The sequence below is a fragment of the Paramormyrops kingsleyae genome, chromosome 1, assembly GCF_048594095.1.
Source record: "Paramormyrops kingsleyae isolate MSU_618 chromosome 1, PKINGS_0.4, whole genome shotgun sequence".
NCBI classification, from domain to species: domain Eukaryota; kingdom Metazoa; phylum Chordata; class Actinopteri; order Osteoglossiformes; family Mormyridae; genus Paramormyrops; species Paramormyrops kingsleyae.
This window is the reverse complement of record NC_132797.1, coordinates 39,708,377-39,728,172: the sequence shown is the minus strand read 5'-3', so window position 1 is coordinate 39,728,172 and position 19,796 is coordinate 39,708,377. Positions and strand designations below refer to the sequence as shown.

The following is a 19,796-nucleotide window of genomic DNA, read 5'->3' as shown; positions in this document are numbered from 1 at the left end:
CAGTGTCTGACAGGATAGACCAAATGCTACACTATTACGAAGTTTCAAAACCACAATATAAGACAATAGTCATCTCTGTGCCCTTAACTGAGGGTTATTTGGTTGACATATTGCAAAAAATGCTCCCCACTGGCTAAGATCTTCATCTCAATAATGACCCACATGTCGCCCTGCCAAAACTCTTTGTTCCCTTCGTTTTGTTAATGTAGATTCAGAGTCGGAGGAGAAAGATCCTGGACCTTTACGCGAAGGTGTGCAGTGACGCTGAGGGTGAGTTTCCTATGATAATCCACTGGCCTAACTGCCAGTAAGCGGCACAGTGGCTCCTGGGCAGTTGAGACCCACAGCCAAGTAGGTCACATATAATCATACTGGAGGGGATAGCAGTCAATCCCAGGTCATGTATGCATACACACATTTACACACTATGGGTGAGTATACTATGGGTGCATATCATTGAACGTGCAAACACAGGGAGAACATGCAAACACGGGGAGAACATGCAAACATGGGGAGAACATGCAAACATGGGGAGAACATGCAAACACGGGGAGAACATGTAAACATGGGGAGAACATACAAATACGGGGAGAACATGTAAACATGGGGAGAACATGCAAACATGGGGAGAACATGCAAACATGGGGAGAACATGCAAACATGGGGAGAACATGAACTTGACATACACAAATCAGAGCAGGTACTTTTATCATGTGATTATTCTTAATTTTATGTTTTACAAAAATGGCACAAAACTAGGGCATTATGGGTATACGGCAGAGACACGCTGGTTTGTATGGATCTTTCTCTCCCTTGGAGGGTGTTTGCATCTCTAGGAGGCTTCTGAGCGTCAGTCACTGTGAAGCACCCTCCCAGTCACCCAACCCCCCCATCCTTGTGCCCCCCAGGCTTGAGCCCGACCGAGCTGCCCTTTGATTGCCTGGAGAAGACTAGCCGGATGCTGAGCTCCACGTACAGTGCAGACAAGGCTGTGGTGAAGACGTGGCGCCACCTGGCGGAGAGCTTTGGTTTGAAGCGGGACGAGATTGGCGGCATGTCGGACGGCATGCAGCTGTTCGACCGCATCAGCACGGCAGGGTATAGCATCCCCGACCTGCTCACTAGGCTGGTGCAGATCGAGCGGCTTGACGCCGTAGAGTCGCTGTGCGCCGACATCCTCGGAAAGACAGGGGGCGCCTCGCCCACCAGCCCTGCTCTCTCCTTCCGATGCGCCAGCGTCTAAATAGATCCCACCCCTATGGCTCCGGCATCAATATGAAGAATTTCTGATGGCCTTGGTACACAAATGGGAAGATGAGCCACTGCAGTCTAGCGCCCCCTTCCCTAAAGTGCCTGTATATCATCCTATCTCTCTATCAAGGTCTTAAAAAAAAACAAAACGGGTGTTTATGGAAGTCTAACCCTATTTCTTATTTCTCTCAAAACCTCTGGTGCTGGACGCTATAGAAACCTTTGCAGGGAACTTTTCCCATCTGTTGTGGAGACCTGTGGTTAATTATGATATGAGGAGACAACCTGACTCAAAGGTTACTGCAATTTATTGCAACGCTGGTAGCAGGTTCACTTTCACATGCCTTAAAAATCATGATGATACTGAAAAAAATTCCAGCTCCCACATCACATGAAGTCAGGCGTGATCTTTGCACTGGTGCTAACACTAGCCAGCACTGCAGATGTGCGCCACATCTGTCAAAACGTTAATACCAGCATTTAGGTTTTCACGTCGGAGTAGAAGTAACTCCCTATGTTACTGTGTGTGCATGTTTGTCTGGAAAGCTCTAATGGCTGAAGTTTTCAGAGGCTCCTCTCTATTAACGAGCAGACCTCGTTAAAGCGTGTCTGAGGGTCCCCGCATACCGTAAACCCTTTGTCGGCCACGCAGGATGCCATGAATGTCTCCTGCGGTTTTTAATTGCCTAATATGGGGCAGTTAACAACAGCAGTGCCAAGTGGCCGTGATACCCAGCTCCCCATCTGCTAATAAAGTCCAGAGTGAAGGCACTGCAGCACCCTGTCTGTTAATAATTCATTTTTGCAATTAATAATAATTGTTGTCCTATGCTAGGTTCTAAAAGCATATATCTACTAAAATTACAAAGATCTTTGGATGTTTTCTCCCCACAATAAGCCACCCAACCTTAAGCCCCCTTGCTCTTAAGACCAAGAGGGATTTTGCAATGCAGTTGTGTGGCACGCTTGCCCTTAGTCTTAGTCTAAGGCACGCTTGATTTTTTCTTTATAGACAGGCACAGAGGGAGAACTGTATATGGAGCAGGTCTCTAGCTATGGAAATGAGTATAACTGCATGCATGATGACTCATTTAGCATGTTTCAAGAACATCTAAACCTTTGCTTTGTCTAAAAAATAATACGGAAGATTGTATCATTTTATGAAACTAAATGGAAATGCCTTAGAGTGTCCGGTGACTAACATACATTATCTACAAGCCAATACACTTACCTCATCTACATACTGTGTGAAAGTAGGGAAGCAGAGAATGAAAACAATGTAAATGTATATATAACTTATTACTGTACATATGCATCAATGAAAACAGTAAAATCAATAAAAACATATAAATGTACTCTTGTGTCAGTTATTGCAGTACATCACCTTATCGTTCTTTTCACAATTTAATACACATTAAAAAATGAACTGAAAAACAAAGTAAGGAAGGAACAAACGAAAGAACAGCCCTGAGGTGCGCAGGCTGCACTCTGTGTTCTGAGGTTTAGCTAGGAGATACTCATTCTTAAGTCAGCTCCATACAAAAAGAAGTATAATTAAGTTTAATCCCCATTCCCCTTAATTATTTTAATTCGCATCAGTAAACGTAACGTCTGTCATTAGAAAAGAAAAGGTAGCGTTAACAAGCATACACGTGCTCGGCCCTCGCTGCCAGCCGTCTCTCTAAAACAATCCTGGTCTGGCCTGCTCACTACCTGCGGGGCCACTGGGCATTTTCCACACAGCACCACCCTCCCCCTCCCCCTATGCTCGTGACCCGGGGCTGGGGGGGGGGGGGGGGTGTCTTCTGCCTGGCTCTCTCTTTCTCCAAACCCAAATCAAGTCAAGCAATTAAAGCAATTATAACAGCTAGGCTACGTGATTAATAGCCAACCGGGGCTCCGGGCAGTTTCAAGGCTCCACACAGGCCTCTCTTTGTTCCAGTGGGGGGGGCTGAATAAGGTGGGGTGCTCCATAGAGGCAGAGATGTTCCTGTGACTTGCTGCAGTCTCACACTTGGCATGTTAGAGAAAAGAGATCTGTGTCTGATCTCACCAATGGGAGCTTCATTTCATACAGCTAATGACAATCACTCTCTCTGACTTCACTGCTAGGTTTGGAACATCCAGTCTCACGTTTGACCTTTATGCATCACCTGCTCTCTCTCACGTGCTTTGTAGGGATGTGAGGTGGCTTAGGCAGGACCAGGAATGACTGCGTAACTCCCCCCCCCCCCCCCCACCCACACACACACACGAGTACACACAGACACATGCACACACACAAAGTATTTCTATGGGCATAACCATAATCCCACTTACGACAACCATATCCATAAATAACTAAACAAAATACAAGACTTTTTGGCATTTTTAGTTTTTTAATTGCATTCACAGATTTTGGTCCCCAATAAATAAGAATGACTCCCCCCACAAGCACAGCCACAAACCCTCAGGCAGACACAGCTTCTGCACATCTGTCATTAATGGAGGTTCCAGTTCAGAGAAAAAGGAACCAACCGTTTCAAAGAATCCACACATCAGTTGCATGACATCGGCAAACGCATCCACCAAATGTCCTTCTCTCAACAGACCAAATGCATTTCTTGAAGTCCTACAGAGTGATGTCTTGCCCCCATTTATAAGAAGGCTCTGCAGAAGGTAGCTGATCATTAGAAGACCATATTTCTCAATTCAGCGATCCATGCCCTCCATTCACATATCATTTACAAAAGCACAGCAAACACCTGCCACTTAGTGCCCTGCATCCAACATGGGCTCAGGTTATGCCAGGATTATCCGCAGATAATATAATTCATAAAATACATCATACTGTTCCTGTCTGTGATCTCTGCCGGCGTGATAAAACATGAGTACGACGTGGTAGCACTGTCCAGTCCAGAAGGTCCTCATATTTCAAACAAGCCTGTCATGGAACAAAGCTCATCCTTCAAACGTGTGTGTAGGTGACACAAGCACATTGTGTCAGCTTCTCATTCCCTCCTTGGATCGTGTGACACAGCGACGCCCTCCTTTGGGACACAGGTCCGGAGGCCTCGACCATCAGCCAATGACATCCTGAGCCAGCTCCATCCCAGGATCGGTTTCCGGTGAAACACCGGGCCTCAGATTTAATCCCGGGAGTTAACATTTCATGGCCAATGATAAGACACCGTGAGGCATAGTGGGTGACAGAAATGGTAACAGGAGGACTCAGAGGTACTGAAAACAGTCAACCCATACAAATAGGCATAAAACATAAAGAGGCAAGGTCCAGGACAACTCCGAGATAATGGTATCTACTCAACAGTCAGCCACTGAGATGCTCAGGGCCCAGTAGGGTTCACCAATCTTCTTCTGCCCCAAATTCTAGCCATACCATGCCCTACCCATAAGCCCACTCTCACCCATAACCTCGTGATCTCTGTCCTAGAGTTCTGTGATCTCACAGATATTGTACTAATGACTCTACAGAGACTATAAAAGATTTACAAGCTGTTACATAAGCAGCGATAACACAGGGATGAAAGGAAATACTCAATGAATTATTCAAGTACTTTTGGGTATTAATACCATTAGTTGTAATTCATAATATCATCCTGACTGTTACAGAAACCCTCTGAACAGAGAAAAACCAAGTAACAATACCTACAAATAGGATGTAGTTAATCCACTTTAAATGCTGTATGAAAACACTATAAATAAATAACACTCTGCAGTCATAAAATATACATAAAACAATTATACTGCATGACTGGTGTTCTTTGAACAAAGTATTATATGAAAACTTACCCTTGCCATCAGTAAAGTAGTGAATGGCCTTGCAGATAATATAATTACACATAGGTGTTCCTGTTAAATGCATTTCACCAAATAAATGAGCGTCTTGTCTTTATTTTAAAACATGACAACCATATTTTGTTTTACATGTAGAGCCAATTAGAATTATTTGAAATTAAATGGCTCCATAATATTCTGAGACGACAGCAGAACAGCGTAAACTTCAGAAGAGGCGTCTCAGTGGAGTGAGCAGCCACAGACGGTGGGGCCTCCAGAAATACTTAGACGCAAACTGGCTAAACCACAGCTTCATTACAGATGCTCTTTGGTACACATAAAAAATGAACAAAGAAACATTTTCAGCGCAGAGTAATTAAAGTAATGAAAATAAATAAATCAGACTCTGACAGCTAGCTGGAGCTGTTGGAGGTATTTAGGAGGTTTATAAAAACAAACGACATTTAGACGAATAAACCTGCAGGAGGAAGGGGTTTACTTCCTGGGGGGGGAGCTGGAGGTTAAAAAAAAACAAAGCCATCACGAGCGTGGCGCCTTTCCGATAGCGTCCCACCGGAAAACAGTACTGGAAAAAGTACATACAAACATAGCCCAAGTGTTACTCATCAGCACAGAGTAATAAATCATCAATCAAACCAAAAATGTGTAAGAGAGTCTTTAAATCACAAGAGGACTTGCACTAAGGGACCAGTTTATTAGGTACACCTGTTTGTTAATGCAAACAGCCTGATCCTCTGAACAAGGAATGGTGTGGTTGAAACCAAACAATACAGACTCTGACAAGGTCAAGAGGTTCACTTACTGTTTGGTTAAGCATTAAAACTGCTTAGAAGTGTGATCTAAGTGATTCAAAACATGGAGTGACTGCTGCGGCGCTATTCCACCCCACTAGGTACCGTACTTTTGGTATAGTACTTTCGATACTTTCCTTTTTCCATTGACTTCCAATCCAGTACCAGTACCAGACGTACTAGTACCAAATGTACTAAACCAACTGAGGTACTTTTTTGGTATTATGGAACTTTGGGGTGGGACTTACAAACATGTTCAGTGTGGATTGGTTATGCAAATAGCCTGCCTCTGAAGCACAATACAACCACCATCCTGAAAAAAGTTACAAACTCAGACAACAATGGTAACATTTTTAAAAAGTAATAATAATATATGCGTGGACAAAGGAGACCCAAGCTTAAATTGTAATCAAGTCGGAAAAAACAGTAACTGATCTGGGTGCCAAGAGAAGAAATAGAAAAATATTTGCTATAATAAACTACGTCTATATGATGCAGAAAAAATTCAAATATCATAATGTGATTTTGTTGTAATAAACATTGGGATATTTAAAAAGCAAAAATGGAGTTCAAAATAAATTACTCATAAACCTGTCTATGAGTGATTTAAACTGCAAGGATGAAAATGACCGGAAATGCAACCTACAACAGCAGCGGCGGCAAACTTTAAAGTGATTTTTAAAACGTGTACTAGATGATCTTGAAAAGGAATAATCATTAAAATTGCAATGCTTGCTAAGTTTTGTTTCCTATGGCAAAGTAAAAATGTTTTAGTGAAATGAACTCCCTGCGCCATAATGTCCATACAGCAGTACTATTCAAATCACGGTCCTCAAGGGCTGAGTACTGCTGATTTCCCAGCCTTCCTTTATCTGTGGGTTGGGTGTGAAGCCACTGGCCAATCAGAATAAGTAATTATTTAACTAACTACCTGGGAGAAGTGAAAACAAGGCCTGGCTTTGGAATTGAGGGACAGATTTGAGGAGCCATACAGTATGAAAAAATGAAAAAGCCTCATCTCAAACCAGATGATTTTGTCGTCCTTGTGATGTGAGAATTGCATGTGGATGACATGCAGTGTTGGTTTTAATATTGTCCAGCCTTATAATATACTACAGCCATTTTTTTAATTCGTACAAAAATTTGCATTGTGATGTCATTCAGCGCCGGTACCAGTTTTTATGCCAGAGGAAAACCAATATCTTGAAGTACCGTACTTTTGGTACTTTCTTGAAGTACCTAAAGTACAGCACCTGGTGTGGTGCTAAAGTACCCGATAGCAGACGTGGTGGTGCCAGCATCTCAGAAACCCTCCTGGGATCTTCACACACTACGATGCTTAGAGTTTAAAGAAAAGTGAGACGAACAAAGAAACATCATTAGCAGCAGTTCCACTCCCAAATCATCCAAAAATACTCCAGAGGAAAAGGACCAGACTCATTAAGACTAATAGGAAGGACAAGTGCAAGAATGACAGCTCAGTACTGCACTGGTGTGCGGAAAGGCCTCTCTGAACACCAAACCCCTCTATACTTGAAACGGATTTGGGGGACGATGGGGGTCTTAAGCAGTTCAGTTAATAAAGATATAAAGCTTTGTAACAGTGTCAATTATTAAGGGATTGTTAAGCAACTGTCAAGTGACCACTAATCCTAGATCGTTTCAAGTTAGTTATAGCCTTAAAAAATGCAGGGGAAAAAAGGATTAAGTATGATTTCCAGTGGTGACAATAGACAAATCAATGCAAATGATCACAAGGACGTGAGAGAAAGGGCCAATCGGCAAACCACATGCAGCAGGATCGCAGGGGGTTCGTACAGGGAAAGAACATAGCAGAGGCAAGTGGACAAGCCATGCTGGTGTGAGAGCAATGAACACAGCTGGACCTGAGCAATCCTGCATCCACTTAAGTGACTTTAGGTTCCCAACGTTATGTTCTGAACAGGCTGCAAAGCATAGGAGTTGGTACATTCTTAATATACATTCGATTATAGTGCATGGGGCGTGTGCTGCTTTTTTCCATGTAAACAGAATATACTGTGATGTAACTGTCCCCCACACACTTCTGAAATTATTTTGGGAGGATGACAAATAATTGTTCTGGTCTAAAGCAGAGCGTTTATTTTCCTTAACATGCAAACGGGTCAGAGATACATACAAAGTTATTTGACACGAACAGAGCAGACACAAAAATTACAAACACATTCTGATACAGGACAGGCGGGAGATGTTACCCCACAAGAAAGAGAAAATATATTAAAAATGGTAATTTTACAATAGTCAGCAATGTATGAATTCACAAAAGGATATTTGTTTTTATGTTCAAACACTGCACGCTCTCTCTCCCCCTCTCTCAGGACAGTACATAAAGTGTTAATCCAGAGCACAAACTAGAAGCACATGCAGATAATCAGCATCAATAAAATACACCATTCAAGCCACTTCTTTGTGCACAGATTTACACTCCATCATGACACAGAGATACAGGAACACTAGGCCACAAGGTGTCTTCGTACAGTTAAAGTGCAAACGTACGCATCCCACTGTCAGTCTACGGCTCCTTGACCGTCACAGACGTGGGCCTTCTTCAACATGCCTAGGTTGAAGAGGATGGAGCTGAGGTTGATGACCAGGAAGGAGTGGGTGGGGTCAGTTGTCCTCTGCATCTCCTGCAGCTTCAGGTGGATGGTGAAAAGCTCAAACAGCCTCCTGTTCTTCCTGCGAGTAACCAAAAGATGCTTTTCTGTCAAAAAGTGAATCGTTGAATGATGGAGGCCAAGCAGCGATTTGACGTGGCGTGGATGAGTTAACCGCCGTGAGCGTAACGTAAGATGATGCATGTGAACAAGAGACACACTTAGCATTTTACAAGGAATAAAGTGTTATTCATTTGTTTTTAATCCCCAACTCTGCAGCAAACTTTCACCAGTTCCAAGCTGTCAGTTTATTGAATGAGTACTTAATAGGTCTGTAGTGCTGTGCCGTACAGACACTCAGCAAAAAACACCCATATGGGCAATCAGAGCAGAGCACAGCAGCCCTCAGACTCACATCTGGACATGGGACTACCCTGTGAGGGACCCACCTCATCTTGGAGAGCTTCTGCAGGAGGACGCTGACCTTCTCGACAACCGTGACCTCTAAACGGGGACTGCGCAGGAGCAGGGACACTGAGCGAAAGAAGTCCTCCGTGCTGCAGGACTCCAGGAAGCAATTCAGGTGTCCTACAGACAGGAAGTCCAAGTCGCTAAACTTGCCAGCACCAAAATATCACTCATAAAGGAAGTGCTGAGAATGTGCTCTCTCAAATGCACCCAGTATGAGTACAGCAGGACAGCTCAGAGGGAACGTGCAGTACTACCTCTGGTACGCGTCAGGAGGCCACACCAGCGCTCCCATTCATCACCCAGCCAATTAAGGCACTCCTGAAGGTTTTCTGCATGTCTTCAATCACTTTTGTTTTATGTCTGAACATATCATCAATTAACTAGGGGCCAAATATGGTTTTAACCCCCCCACCAAATGACTGGAGAAAAACATTGTCCAGCAAATTAAATTCAGTCTTATTCTCCAAATTGTTTTGTGATACCAGAGCCTGCTTCTAATTTGGCAGAGCTGGGGGGGGGGGGGCTTTAATCTCTTCTGAGGAGCAGACTGGAGGGAGAAAAGCACCCCAGATGTGGATCAGATACAATATGATGACAAGAAAATATCTGACCATTTAAACCTTTAGATGCCCTGGACACAGTGACATGTATAATTCAAGGCTCAATAACAATTCAACAAGTTTAACCATATCGCCAAGGGCTTGCACTCAGCAACACTGGATATTACCAATGTAATATCAACTCTGACAGCATGCACAAATGAAGTCATCCCATAACACGGCTTCACGAATGTCCCATTTAAATGGCCCTCATGCAGGGGGAGCCACACAATCACGTAGCATGTCAAGCTACCACAGCCCCACTAGGGATGGGTATCATTAAGATTTTAACAATACTACTACTCTTACTGATACTGCTTATTGATCCAGTACTTTAACAGTACTGTTTTTTTCTTTTGTAAATAAAAAGTAACAAATTAAGAACAGAATTAACATTGCTTTCTCATACGTACTTTATATAAATTAACATTAAGCTGCAAACTGCAATGTATATGAAAAGAAATCATGCACATTTGACTATGAGAGACTGATCTTGTGATGGAAATACAAAACAAATGTAATAATGTTCATTACAACTGAATGGAGGAATGCCAGTAATTTTACTGTATGATAACCTTAGTTTGTCCAAATCCGCCCTTACATGCAAAAGACTTATTGGCAAGGAGCATTGTCAACATCAGGAGGGAGGGGGGGGGGGGGAAGAGAGAGAGAGCGAGAGAGCGAGAGAGAGATGCTCTGTGCTCCACCACTCACACAAGGCTGAGAGATCTCTCTCTTCTGGATTGATAATAGCAGAAATGCAATAAGAAACAGAGCTGGTGAAATGATGTGTGCAACAGAACCTTTATGTAGCAATAATAAATAGGAAATATATTTTCTTAAAATTTCCTCAGCACCAAAAACAGAACTGATAATGTTGGTGGTTTCTGATACTACAGTCTTTAATAATTTAGCCTCAGGGTGTGTTTAATACCTAGTTCTGGTACCCATCCCTAAGCCCCACTGAGATCTGGGCCCCTTAGTTTCTCAGCCCCCTGCAAGGAAAACAGCTTTGGTCTGTCAATTCTCAGATGCAGCAACAAGAGTAATTTGAGGGCCCCAGCTGACCAATGGCAAAAAATACACCGTTTCACAATCCTCTCCCCACATCGCAACCATAAAAATGACAGCTTTCTTCCCTTATTAAACGTGAAATGTTGCAGGACCCTCTTATGGCATACAATTAAAAAGAACAAAACTGAACAAATGAACTCCTCAGCACTGCAATAAAAACGTCGCAATAAAAATGTGGCCTAATTACTGTCTTTAGTGGTGCTGGCTCATGTACTTAGTGCTGTGCTTTTAACAGGAACATTAAGTTCAAGTCTAGAAAAACATACTAAGAGAGAACAGAGAACTTATCTGACCCCTTGATCATGTTAAATGACTTTAAAACAACATCTGAAGTCTAAATGCACTGGAGACAGAGAAAACCGTAACTAAGTCTATTTACATATAACCCTGATGTAGGTAATTAAGATTTTATAAATATTTTGAAGTAGTAGTCCTGCCATGGAGCTCAGGGACGAACCCGTACTGTCATTCCCAGAAGCCCTGCGTCAGGGGCTGGGGGTGGAGTTAGCACTTCTACATGTCCTGAACAGTTTGCAGACACATGGCCAGGATAAGCCCCAGGGAGCCCCCAGCCCCCCAGAGCCAGCAGGGGACTGGAAACAGGGACCGAAATGAAGGGCTCCAAGCAAAGGCTGTGACCGTCAGGTGTGAACTGGCCAATTCCCCCAGAAACCTCCTAACGACTTCCTGATTAGGCAGCTTTAATTGCCAGGCTGCTGCGTGCATTAATCATCCCACGCAGGCCCCGTCTGCTCAGTGTCAGTGACGGCACGTGAGGTAGCTGGCTCCGCCCCCAGGCCAAACCACCAGATTCGGCCCTCCGTGACCTTACTGAACAGCAGCACAGACACGGAGCGGCACATCTGTTGGATGGCTGTAGGTGTGCGAGCCCTTATCACCTGGGCATCACCAGGTGAGCTGTGGGCAGAAAGTGACTGGCCGAGCGGCACATGAGAGCTGAACACATCCTGATATACTGCTTTTTAAGGTTTAATGTGGCAGAAAAATGTCCTTCACTTCAATAAGAGGCTTTCACAATGGATGCTCAGATCACACCAGGAGAGGGAGCCTCAGTGCCAGGACATGGAGGAGCTCTGACAGCAGACCCTGTGCACCCAGCCGTGCTGTGATGTACAGGCCAGAACAAATGTGACAGCTGGGCCCAAGATTTTCATGGTAGGGAGCAGCAGTGTTACTAAGATGCCATAGAGGGGGTAAAAGATGTCACACATCCACAGAAAGCAAAAGACATACAACCAGTCCTTGCACAACTCTTAATGGTTCTTTTTTTAACCATCCAGGTCCCCCCCATGCCCCCCTGTGGCTCTGACACTGAACGACAGCACTCACCAGACTCCAAGCTCATCTGCTGCAGCACATCCAGGGCCAGAGAGAGCAGGGTGCGGCTGCCTGCTTTCAGGTGGCTAGAGATCACGGGGAGCGCCCGATACAGCAGGAACAGGGCACGCCCGTCATCATGGCGCACGTCTTCATGAAGGGTGCCCAGGGCCTGGGCCAAGATGTCAGCTGGAACGCAGGGTGGGAGGGGAGGGGGTTAGCAGCCCAGTTGCTCATTCAGGAAACAAGTCAGAGCACTTCTGCATTAAGCAGCCAGAGTCTCTCATCAACCAGGGAGCTGCACCAATACTGACACATGATACTTCACAATCCATACATACTTCTTAATACTTCACATTGCGTACTACATAATACATCACACTCCATTTCTACTCCAGAATACTTTACACTCCATATGTACTCCATTATACTTCACACTCTAATGACTAATATTTCACATGCTGTACTCCATAGTACTTCTCACTCGGTTTGTACTCCACACACTTCACACACCATAATACTTTACTAAGTTCTCTGTAGTCTTTGGTTCAGCTTTTCCTCATGACATGAGGTTGGAATTCCACACCCAAGAGACAACATACACCTTGAGGTGGAAAACGTGGCCATCGGGGGGAGTGGACTGTATTAACCATAACTGTCTGGGGGAATGGACCATGAGTATTAAGATAGCAACGTTTTTATTAATGAATCCACATTATCAGCAGTTTTATTTCCAGTCAATCAAAGAATAGAGCCAGAAAATCGAGTGAAATCTCATTCAATGTCCACAAAACTGCTTATATTGCTGTAGTCACTGCTGTTGAACCATTGTAAGGGAAGCACTTATACAATACACCTACCAGGTTAAGGAGTGCAAGGAAGTTAATATACTGACCGCAAGGGTAAATTTCTGCTGAACCACAAGTCAAGAACAACACTGCCCTCTGCTGTAGACTCTGCTAACCACATACACACAGAGAGTAAATGGCTTCAGTAGAAAGCAGGAGAGTTCATGGTGCAGCTGGAAGCTGACCCCCACACAGAGTCAGGGATCCACAGCCATGTCACCAGGACATCATCTCTGACCTGCGTGTCTCTCTGGATCCCCGGCATAAACACGGACAGCAGCTACTAATAGTAGCGGTGATCAAATGAAACATCAAAAACTCTGATCATTCGCTCAGCGACAGATAGCCCAAAAGCTGCGGTAAGGCACTGGTTTCCATAACACCAGTACTGGGACAGCTTCAAAATCAGGGAACCTTAAAAGGATGTACCATAGAGACAAGTAAATTTCAGCAGACACATGATCACTAAATAGGTGAACTAAACTAAGAGGTAAAGATCTTAAAATGACTGGCAGCTTAAAAATGTACATCATCATCACCCCAGGCTGCAAACTGCATTGGATCCTACTTGCCTAAACTCTTTAACCCATGGTTCAGTAAGCTAGCAGTACCTTGGGTAACCGTCTTCAGGAGGATCAGAGTAGAGAGGAACCTGGCGTGGAGGCTGGGACTCTTATAGAAGAAGGGTGACTTTGTCCTCTGTGGGGGATCCAGGTCGAGGGAAACTCCCTGCAGTGCCGTACCGCGATAGACTTCCTCGCCGAGTCGGCGAAAGGTCGACGTCAGCGTGTTCTGCTGCAGAAAGCGAAACGGACCCATTAGAGATCGTGCAAAGGACACAGGGGTGAGGACTCCTACACTGAAAGAACAGGATCACTGCCACAAAGTTCAAAAAAGGTCACCCATGTCATGAGAAGGCACATGTACAGATGCTCATACTGACCCAAATGTGTTTAATGCCAGAATGTGTCACTCTGGCATCCTCAAAGGGCCGTCCTCATAAATACAGCAGCCAAGACAGGGGAAAGACATGCAGCAGGGGGACATGGCTTATGGACCACGTGAGAGGAGGACCAGTCAGCCTGCTCCAGGGCACTATACAGCCAGTAGTCATGTGTGGCAACGTGGAGGGCAGATCAGCTTCTGGGGCGGGGGGGCTACCTGGGGGGGTCCGTCGAGCTGCCTCAGGGACCAGTAGATGAAGTGGAGCAGGGACATGTGGAGGGCGAGGTCATCCACAGGCAGCGTCTGCAGCTGCTCAGCAAGGAGGGGCAGCACCTGCAGGGGCCCCATGAGGGACACAGGAGGGTCAGTTTCAGCAGCAGGACTAAGGAGAGCTAGGCGGGCAGCCTGATGAAAATATATTAAAGTGAGGAGAGTAAAAGCTGACAGCAAATGGCAATGATGGGAGATCACCCTTCAATTTTAATTTATTTTTATATAGCGCTATTCAGCTTCAAACACTTGACAAGAGCATGTAGAAATCAATTATTACATCATTTATACAAAATGGTGCATAAAACAAGGGGGAGGGAGACAGACAGACAGAAAGAATATGAAAGAAAAGGCCAGAAGGCAAAGGAGGAGAGGAACCAAAAACCCCCAAGGAGTAAGAAACAAAAAACATTTTCAGCCCAGGGAAAAGCTGCACTGAAATCAGGGAGGAGAAGTTCACTGGGTACAGAAGCTCGCCGGCTTCCATTGCGGCATTTTCACAGGGCCGGAAGCAGATGAGGAAGCGAGCAAGATGGACGGTGACGTTCCGCTGGGTGCCATCATGCATTGCCTTTTAGAACCTGATGCCCTCCAGGTGGGACACTGGCATTGACTCCAGGGGGCCCTAGCAAGATGCCACAAATGCTCAAGCACATGGAAAATGAGCATCATACTTTTGAGCATCTCTCCGGAAGGGAGCCTGGGGTCACCTCCTGCTGGCCCAGGGCTGTCTTCAGCTGCGTTGCTCCTGGAGGGGCTAGGAGGCTGTCCGTCACCCAGTCGAGGGTCTGCACCAATAGCTTGAAAATGCCAGGGTGCCTGGGGCCCTGGGGAGGGAAATTGGTAGCTTCACATAGCTGTGACCATCACTGTCAGAAGCGAAATTCACCAACTGATGGACAAAGACGAGTTCTTAGATACGAAGTTCCTTAAACTTAGAGAATCAAGCAGTACACAAAGAAAGTGGACAGCTACTCACTTTAGACCCGGCTTCTAAGTCATCAAAGAGACGCATTTCCAGTTACAAAGTCAGTTACCTAGATCAGTGTATGGAATTGGGAGGGAGCAAAATTGTGGACTGTCTGGCAGAAAGCTGGGAGGGAGTAAAAACATGGACCGTCTGGGGGGTCCCTGAGGACTGGGTTGAGAAACACTAAAATAGTTAACCTTCCACTGTCAAGCTTACTGGATCAGCAGAGACCTGGCAGCCATCTAGCCTCAAACACCATTTTCAGCATACTCTTCTGGTCTGTATACCTTGGGTAGTTTTCCAGGGATGGAAGAGCTGTCCTGTGTGGGAGGTTTCACCCCCTGGCTCTTTGAAGTGATGTTTTCACGGCCCTTCTGTGCTAAAGAATACTCATATTTTCTCTAAAACAAAAATGGCAATATAAGCATTTTTACACAAAGAACTGAATTCTTGTCAGAGATCATGCAGAAAACTGACAGCAGACATATGTCTTCAGGATTACATGTCATCTCATTTTAAGCAAAACTCTAATTAGACATATACATTAAATGACACAGGTTGTAATGATAACCAAAACCTATCTGGATGTAGTCCCATAACCTCCTGAGACCCAAGGACTTCAATTTTAGGTTATTTGTCTTTGGAGGAAATAAGACATCTTACAATTTAGATTTTTTCAAATGTATTTTTATTTTTAATTTCACAGCATGTCCTCTTTAGTGTACAACAGGAATAAATATGTTTCCTTACATCAGTGAAAAGATAGATGCAAAAACAATATGTCCACTACAATGGACATAAATGAATGGGTGGGGTCTCAGGAGGATAATCTACCACAGACCCAAAGTCACCTGTCCGTTACCTCACCTGCAGGTTCTCCAGACGGGCTTGCACTTTCCTTGACTTGGTCTCCATCTTTTTGCTTTGTTCACTGACATCACTGAGCTGTACACAAACACTCCATTGTTAGAGAAACAAAGGTAAGACAGTAATGGCAAAACACTGGTAAATTAAAGCAGAGGTATGTCCCTTAGTGTTGAAAAGTGATTTAGAAAACTGTCAATGGTTTGTTCTTCCATCAATGATACAGAAGGTAAAACTAAATATTAAAATAAAACATGTGACAAAGCGCCTGGGAGCAGAAGAAAAATAGAATAAACTGTTGCCTGCTTCTTCAACGCCTCATTCATCTCCTTGACTGCTTCCAAGCTGGATTTCATTCTCTTGCTTTCCTTTGTTTTCTCTTCCAGTGCCTCCTTTAACTCTCTGATCTTCTGCTGGTACTGCAACAAGAAGAAGATGCCACTCCAATAGTAGGTATTCTTATTTTTTTGCCAAGCACATATTACTAGTGATTACTGTTAGCAAGTATGCCACACAGATCAAGATGCAGAGATCAGGTGGCGACACCAGAATGGGGGCTTGCCCTGCCTATTCCGGCCAGGACAGCAGTTAGAGAACAAGGTCTCAGACAGCTTGATCGTTGACCTTTTAAGTGAAAGACTGAGCTGTATAGCAGACCTGTTATTTATAGCAGGTTATTTAAAGAGAAAAAACAGGTATAAAACATCATCAAGTACAGGAGGGAGTAAGTCTCTGGATATCACCTCCTGCAGTTCACAGACCTGCTCGACCTCGCACAGGGCATCGCAACTGCGGAGCAGCACACACTCTTTCTGCTGCAGTCTTGCAGCCCAGCGCTGCTGGTGTACCCTCTCAGCCTGCACACAGCCAAAGTAACAGTGTCACATCTCTAATCACTGTGCTGTAGCTGTACAGAGTGGCATTGCTTTGCTAACTTGCTCAAACAGTAAGTGAATAGAGGTAGCTGGGACCACCTACCTGGAGCTTTTCATAAATCTCCAGCATCTCCTGGTACACCTGACTTATGTTTGGTGAGGTGGACTTCATCTGAGAAGAGCACACTTCCAATGCCCTCCCACCAGAGGGAGCTGCTGCCTTCATCACACAGGAGTTGGAGATCCTGGCCAGATTGGAGGGCAAAGTCACATCTGTATCAAAAAAAGATATTAAGCATTTTAACTTTGAGTACTCCATATCATCGTTTCTCATTAATACTTTTTTATTGTTAAAAAAAATATTTGTATGATTTAACCTGAGGGGCAAAGCACATGCCTGTTTCAGTGTAGAAGTAACTATGGCTGTCTAGCACGGAGTCTGATTCCTCATCACTGTCCTCGTATTCACCTTCTGCTTGGTTCAGCTCCAGATCATGTTTCCTGTGATGACAGAGGTCACTCAGTAGCCACAAGATTTTTAGCGGCACAGAACAAACAGCAAACAGCAGAAAATACAATTTTGAGAACCCATCTAGGGTGACCAGATAATCCATGTCAGGGAGGACACTCTGAGCTAGGACAGGAATTGTAAATTACCATTTCAATTAAACTGACCTGGATTTCACTTGAGCACTGAGTTCTTGCTGTTTGCTGATTGGTCAGTCTCCTATAATCATGCATGTGTCACTAATGCTAATGTGAAACAGCTGGATGAGTCTTTCAGTCAAGGAAACAAAGCAGTCAAAGCACAAGCAGAGCTGAACTATTTAGCAGAGCATAGGAGCCTTTGAAAGTTGTTTGTAAAACCCGTAGTAGCTCAATGTGTCCTCCCTGACATGGATTATCTGGTCACCCTAAACCCATCACGGTTATTCGGGACCAACCTGAAAGGTTCTCGGACAGGTTTCTTGCAGTCAGTTGTTTCCCCGAAAACTGGGGGTATATATTCCTCTGCGCAGGGCGAATATCTTTTTCGAGGTAGGTCTGTAAAAGTGAAACGTGTCTTTACTCATATGCAGCAATTATCAGTACAAAATACCCGCTTTTATAATAAACCATATGCAATACGAGAAATCGTGTGAATGCAATAAAACGAAACATTGACGTCATTTTATTTTCCACTCGTTTTCTTTTTTTGAACATCAAAACTGACCATAAAACGGGAACTTCTCGGTCGCACAGTTTCTTGCAGGTGCACCCTCGGCCGCTTCCTAAAAAAATTAAAATCACATACACACACACACAGGCCACACATCGTTAGTAAAACACACCCTTCCACAAAATCCAGGGTTGCAACTCTCACGCATCCAGCGTGACACACTCTCTGACCCCCACGCTCACTTACGGCAAATCAAGTCTAGCTACATAAACAGCGTTGGGGTAGCTTGCAAGCCCTACTATTTACCACGTAATAACACTGTTGTATACATGTCACTGCTTGTGCATGTGTGCACACTTCTCTCGAAATTAAAATCTCACGCTAGACAGTTGATCAAAGTTGGCAACACTGAACATCTAGTCGTTTCCATAATCAGCAGTATATGTACCTAAAGATTCGCCAACAAACACAAATGGACAGTGTTAATGCAGACAGCCCACTGCTAGAAATTACGCCAGGTTATTGGTTTTGTTAGAAATCTTTAAACTTGGTCAGAATATTTGACTCGGTCTATTGTCTGACCAGATTGTTGTGTCTGTCATCTGTTGGTCACCAACCTAGTTACCACCAACTTTGGTGTTACGCGTTTTAAACCTTTATAAATGCACAACTGGTGAATTACTTTACCCAATCGATCCTCTCCAAGTACTTTTTCTTCAGCTTTTCTACAGCGGTGTCTATGTCGACGTCCGACGACAGACTATTCATTTTCAAAAACATCCAGAAGTAGCCAACTTATGGCCGGAAATTTAAATTTCGTGCCCTTTCCGCAAACCGGAACTGACGCCCTGTATACACCTTACCGTAATCTCTTTTTCTCTGGTGGAAAATGCACTTACCGTAAATCAAGGAAAATATACGCACACCAGAGATACGCAGTCGTGTCCCTCATCATAGCTATGAAAATGTTAGTATTAGGCATGCATTTTTTTAAACCAAATATGAGTACCGATGCACGCTGTCTGGTACTCACCGATATCCATACCAATTAGTGGTCTAAAAATTAGATATTTAATATAAACCATAATATAAAAATTATTTTAAAAACATGTCGCGGGCCGTCTACAACAGCGGTCACTAACAGGCGGACCGCGGTCCGGGTCCAGACCCAGAAGCTGTCCCATACGGACCCGGACCGACAGCCAAAACATTTAGTTATTTCAAAACTGACGGGGCGCTTTTATTTTAACCGGCGCAGCGTTTGTAGTCTTTTCGGTAGTGGTTTAGCAGTAGAACCTGAAATCGTAAAGCTGAAGCCAGCTGGCCGAAGTTCTATGTCACGTGACAATAATGTCAAAACTTTTTGAATTGTACTGAATTAATTTGATTTGACAGTCCGGTACTGATTACATACAACGTTGATGCAACTAATAGGCTACTTAAATATATATCACACTATTAAATAGTTAGACATTATTATCTTCTGGACCTTTGCTTCAAGATTTTTTCCTCTAACTGGACATCTTTAAATTTTAGTTGAATACCCCTGGCCTACAACCTTGGTTCACAAAGGTTTTACATCGCGTAATTCCATTACATTATTTACCTTAACGAAAAATATACTGGGTAAGTGTTATTTTCATTGCATGAGGGTTAAAGTACTGCACTTATATTGCATGAACTTGTTTCGTACCTCCTCTTGATGGTTCAGCAGAGCACAATCTTGAGTATTTTCGTTTTTGTCGTTAAGAACCCCCACACTGCAAACAATATGTAGTCCCGTTTATTTCGCTTAACGATATGGCTGATATGTCACCACATGGTATCGATTAAAGGTATTGAGTACATGAGCACTGTATCGAAACCCGAAATGTATACTAGTTTCAGTGCACCCATAATTAATAGTAATT

The 19,796-nt window shown here is 44.0% G+C and overlaps 2 protein-coding genes across 4 annotated transcripts in view; one reads left to right on the top strand and one right to left on the bottom strand.

Moving 5' to 3' along the window:
* The window catches only part of LOC111846830 (tumor necrosis factor receptor superfamily member EDAR), a 29,827-nt gene extending 27,221 nt beyond the window's left edge, over nucleotides 1–2,606 (top strand). The window contains exons 11-12 of the mRNA XM_023817462.2: nucleotides 210–270; nucleotides 909–2,606. Coding sequence (XP_023673230.1) covers nucleotides 210–270; nucleotides 909–1,243 — 396 coding nt within the window. The 3' untranslated portion in view covers nucleotides 1,244–2,606. The remainder of the gene's footprint in view (nucleotides 1–209; nucleotides 271–908) is intronic.
* Nucleotides 2,607–3,609: 1,003 nt separating this feature from the next.
* LOC111846859 (coiled-coil domain-containing protein 138) lies at nucleotides 3,610–19,573 on the bottom strand. Of its 3 annotated transcripts, none has more exons than XM_023817539.2 (15): nucleotides 18,574–19,573; nucleotides 17,941–17,998; nucleotides 17,672–17,771; nucleotides 17,125–17,228; nucleotides 16,831–17,000; nucleotides 16,596–16,709; nucleotides 16,155–16,271; nucleotides 15,856–15,933; nucleotides 15,276–15,389; nucleotides 14,693–14,845; nucleotides 13,965–14,081; nucleotides 13,415–13,598; nucleotides 11,968–12,144; nucleotides 8,923–9,061; nucleotides 3,610–8,555 (listed from the first exon to the last, which is right to left on the bottom strand). In XM_023817539.2, exons 1-15 carry the CDS (start codon nucleotides 18,664–18,666, stop codon nucleotides 8,384–8,386), a joined length of 1,890 nt encoding a protein of 629 aa, XP_023673307.2. In that variant the 5' UTR covers nucleotides 18,667–19,573; the 3' UTR covers nucleotides 3,610–8,383. The 3 variants fall into 3 exon arrangements, with proteins under 3 accessions (XP_023673307.2, XP_072571719.1, XP_072571722.1); XM_072715618.1 differs by having other exon boundaries at nucleotides 16,614–16,709; XM_072715621.1 differs by having other exon boundaries at nucleotides 17,197–17,228.
* Nucleotides 19,574–19,796: the final 223 nt, after the last annotated feature.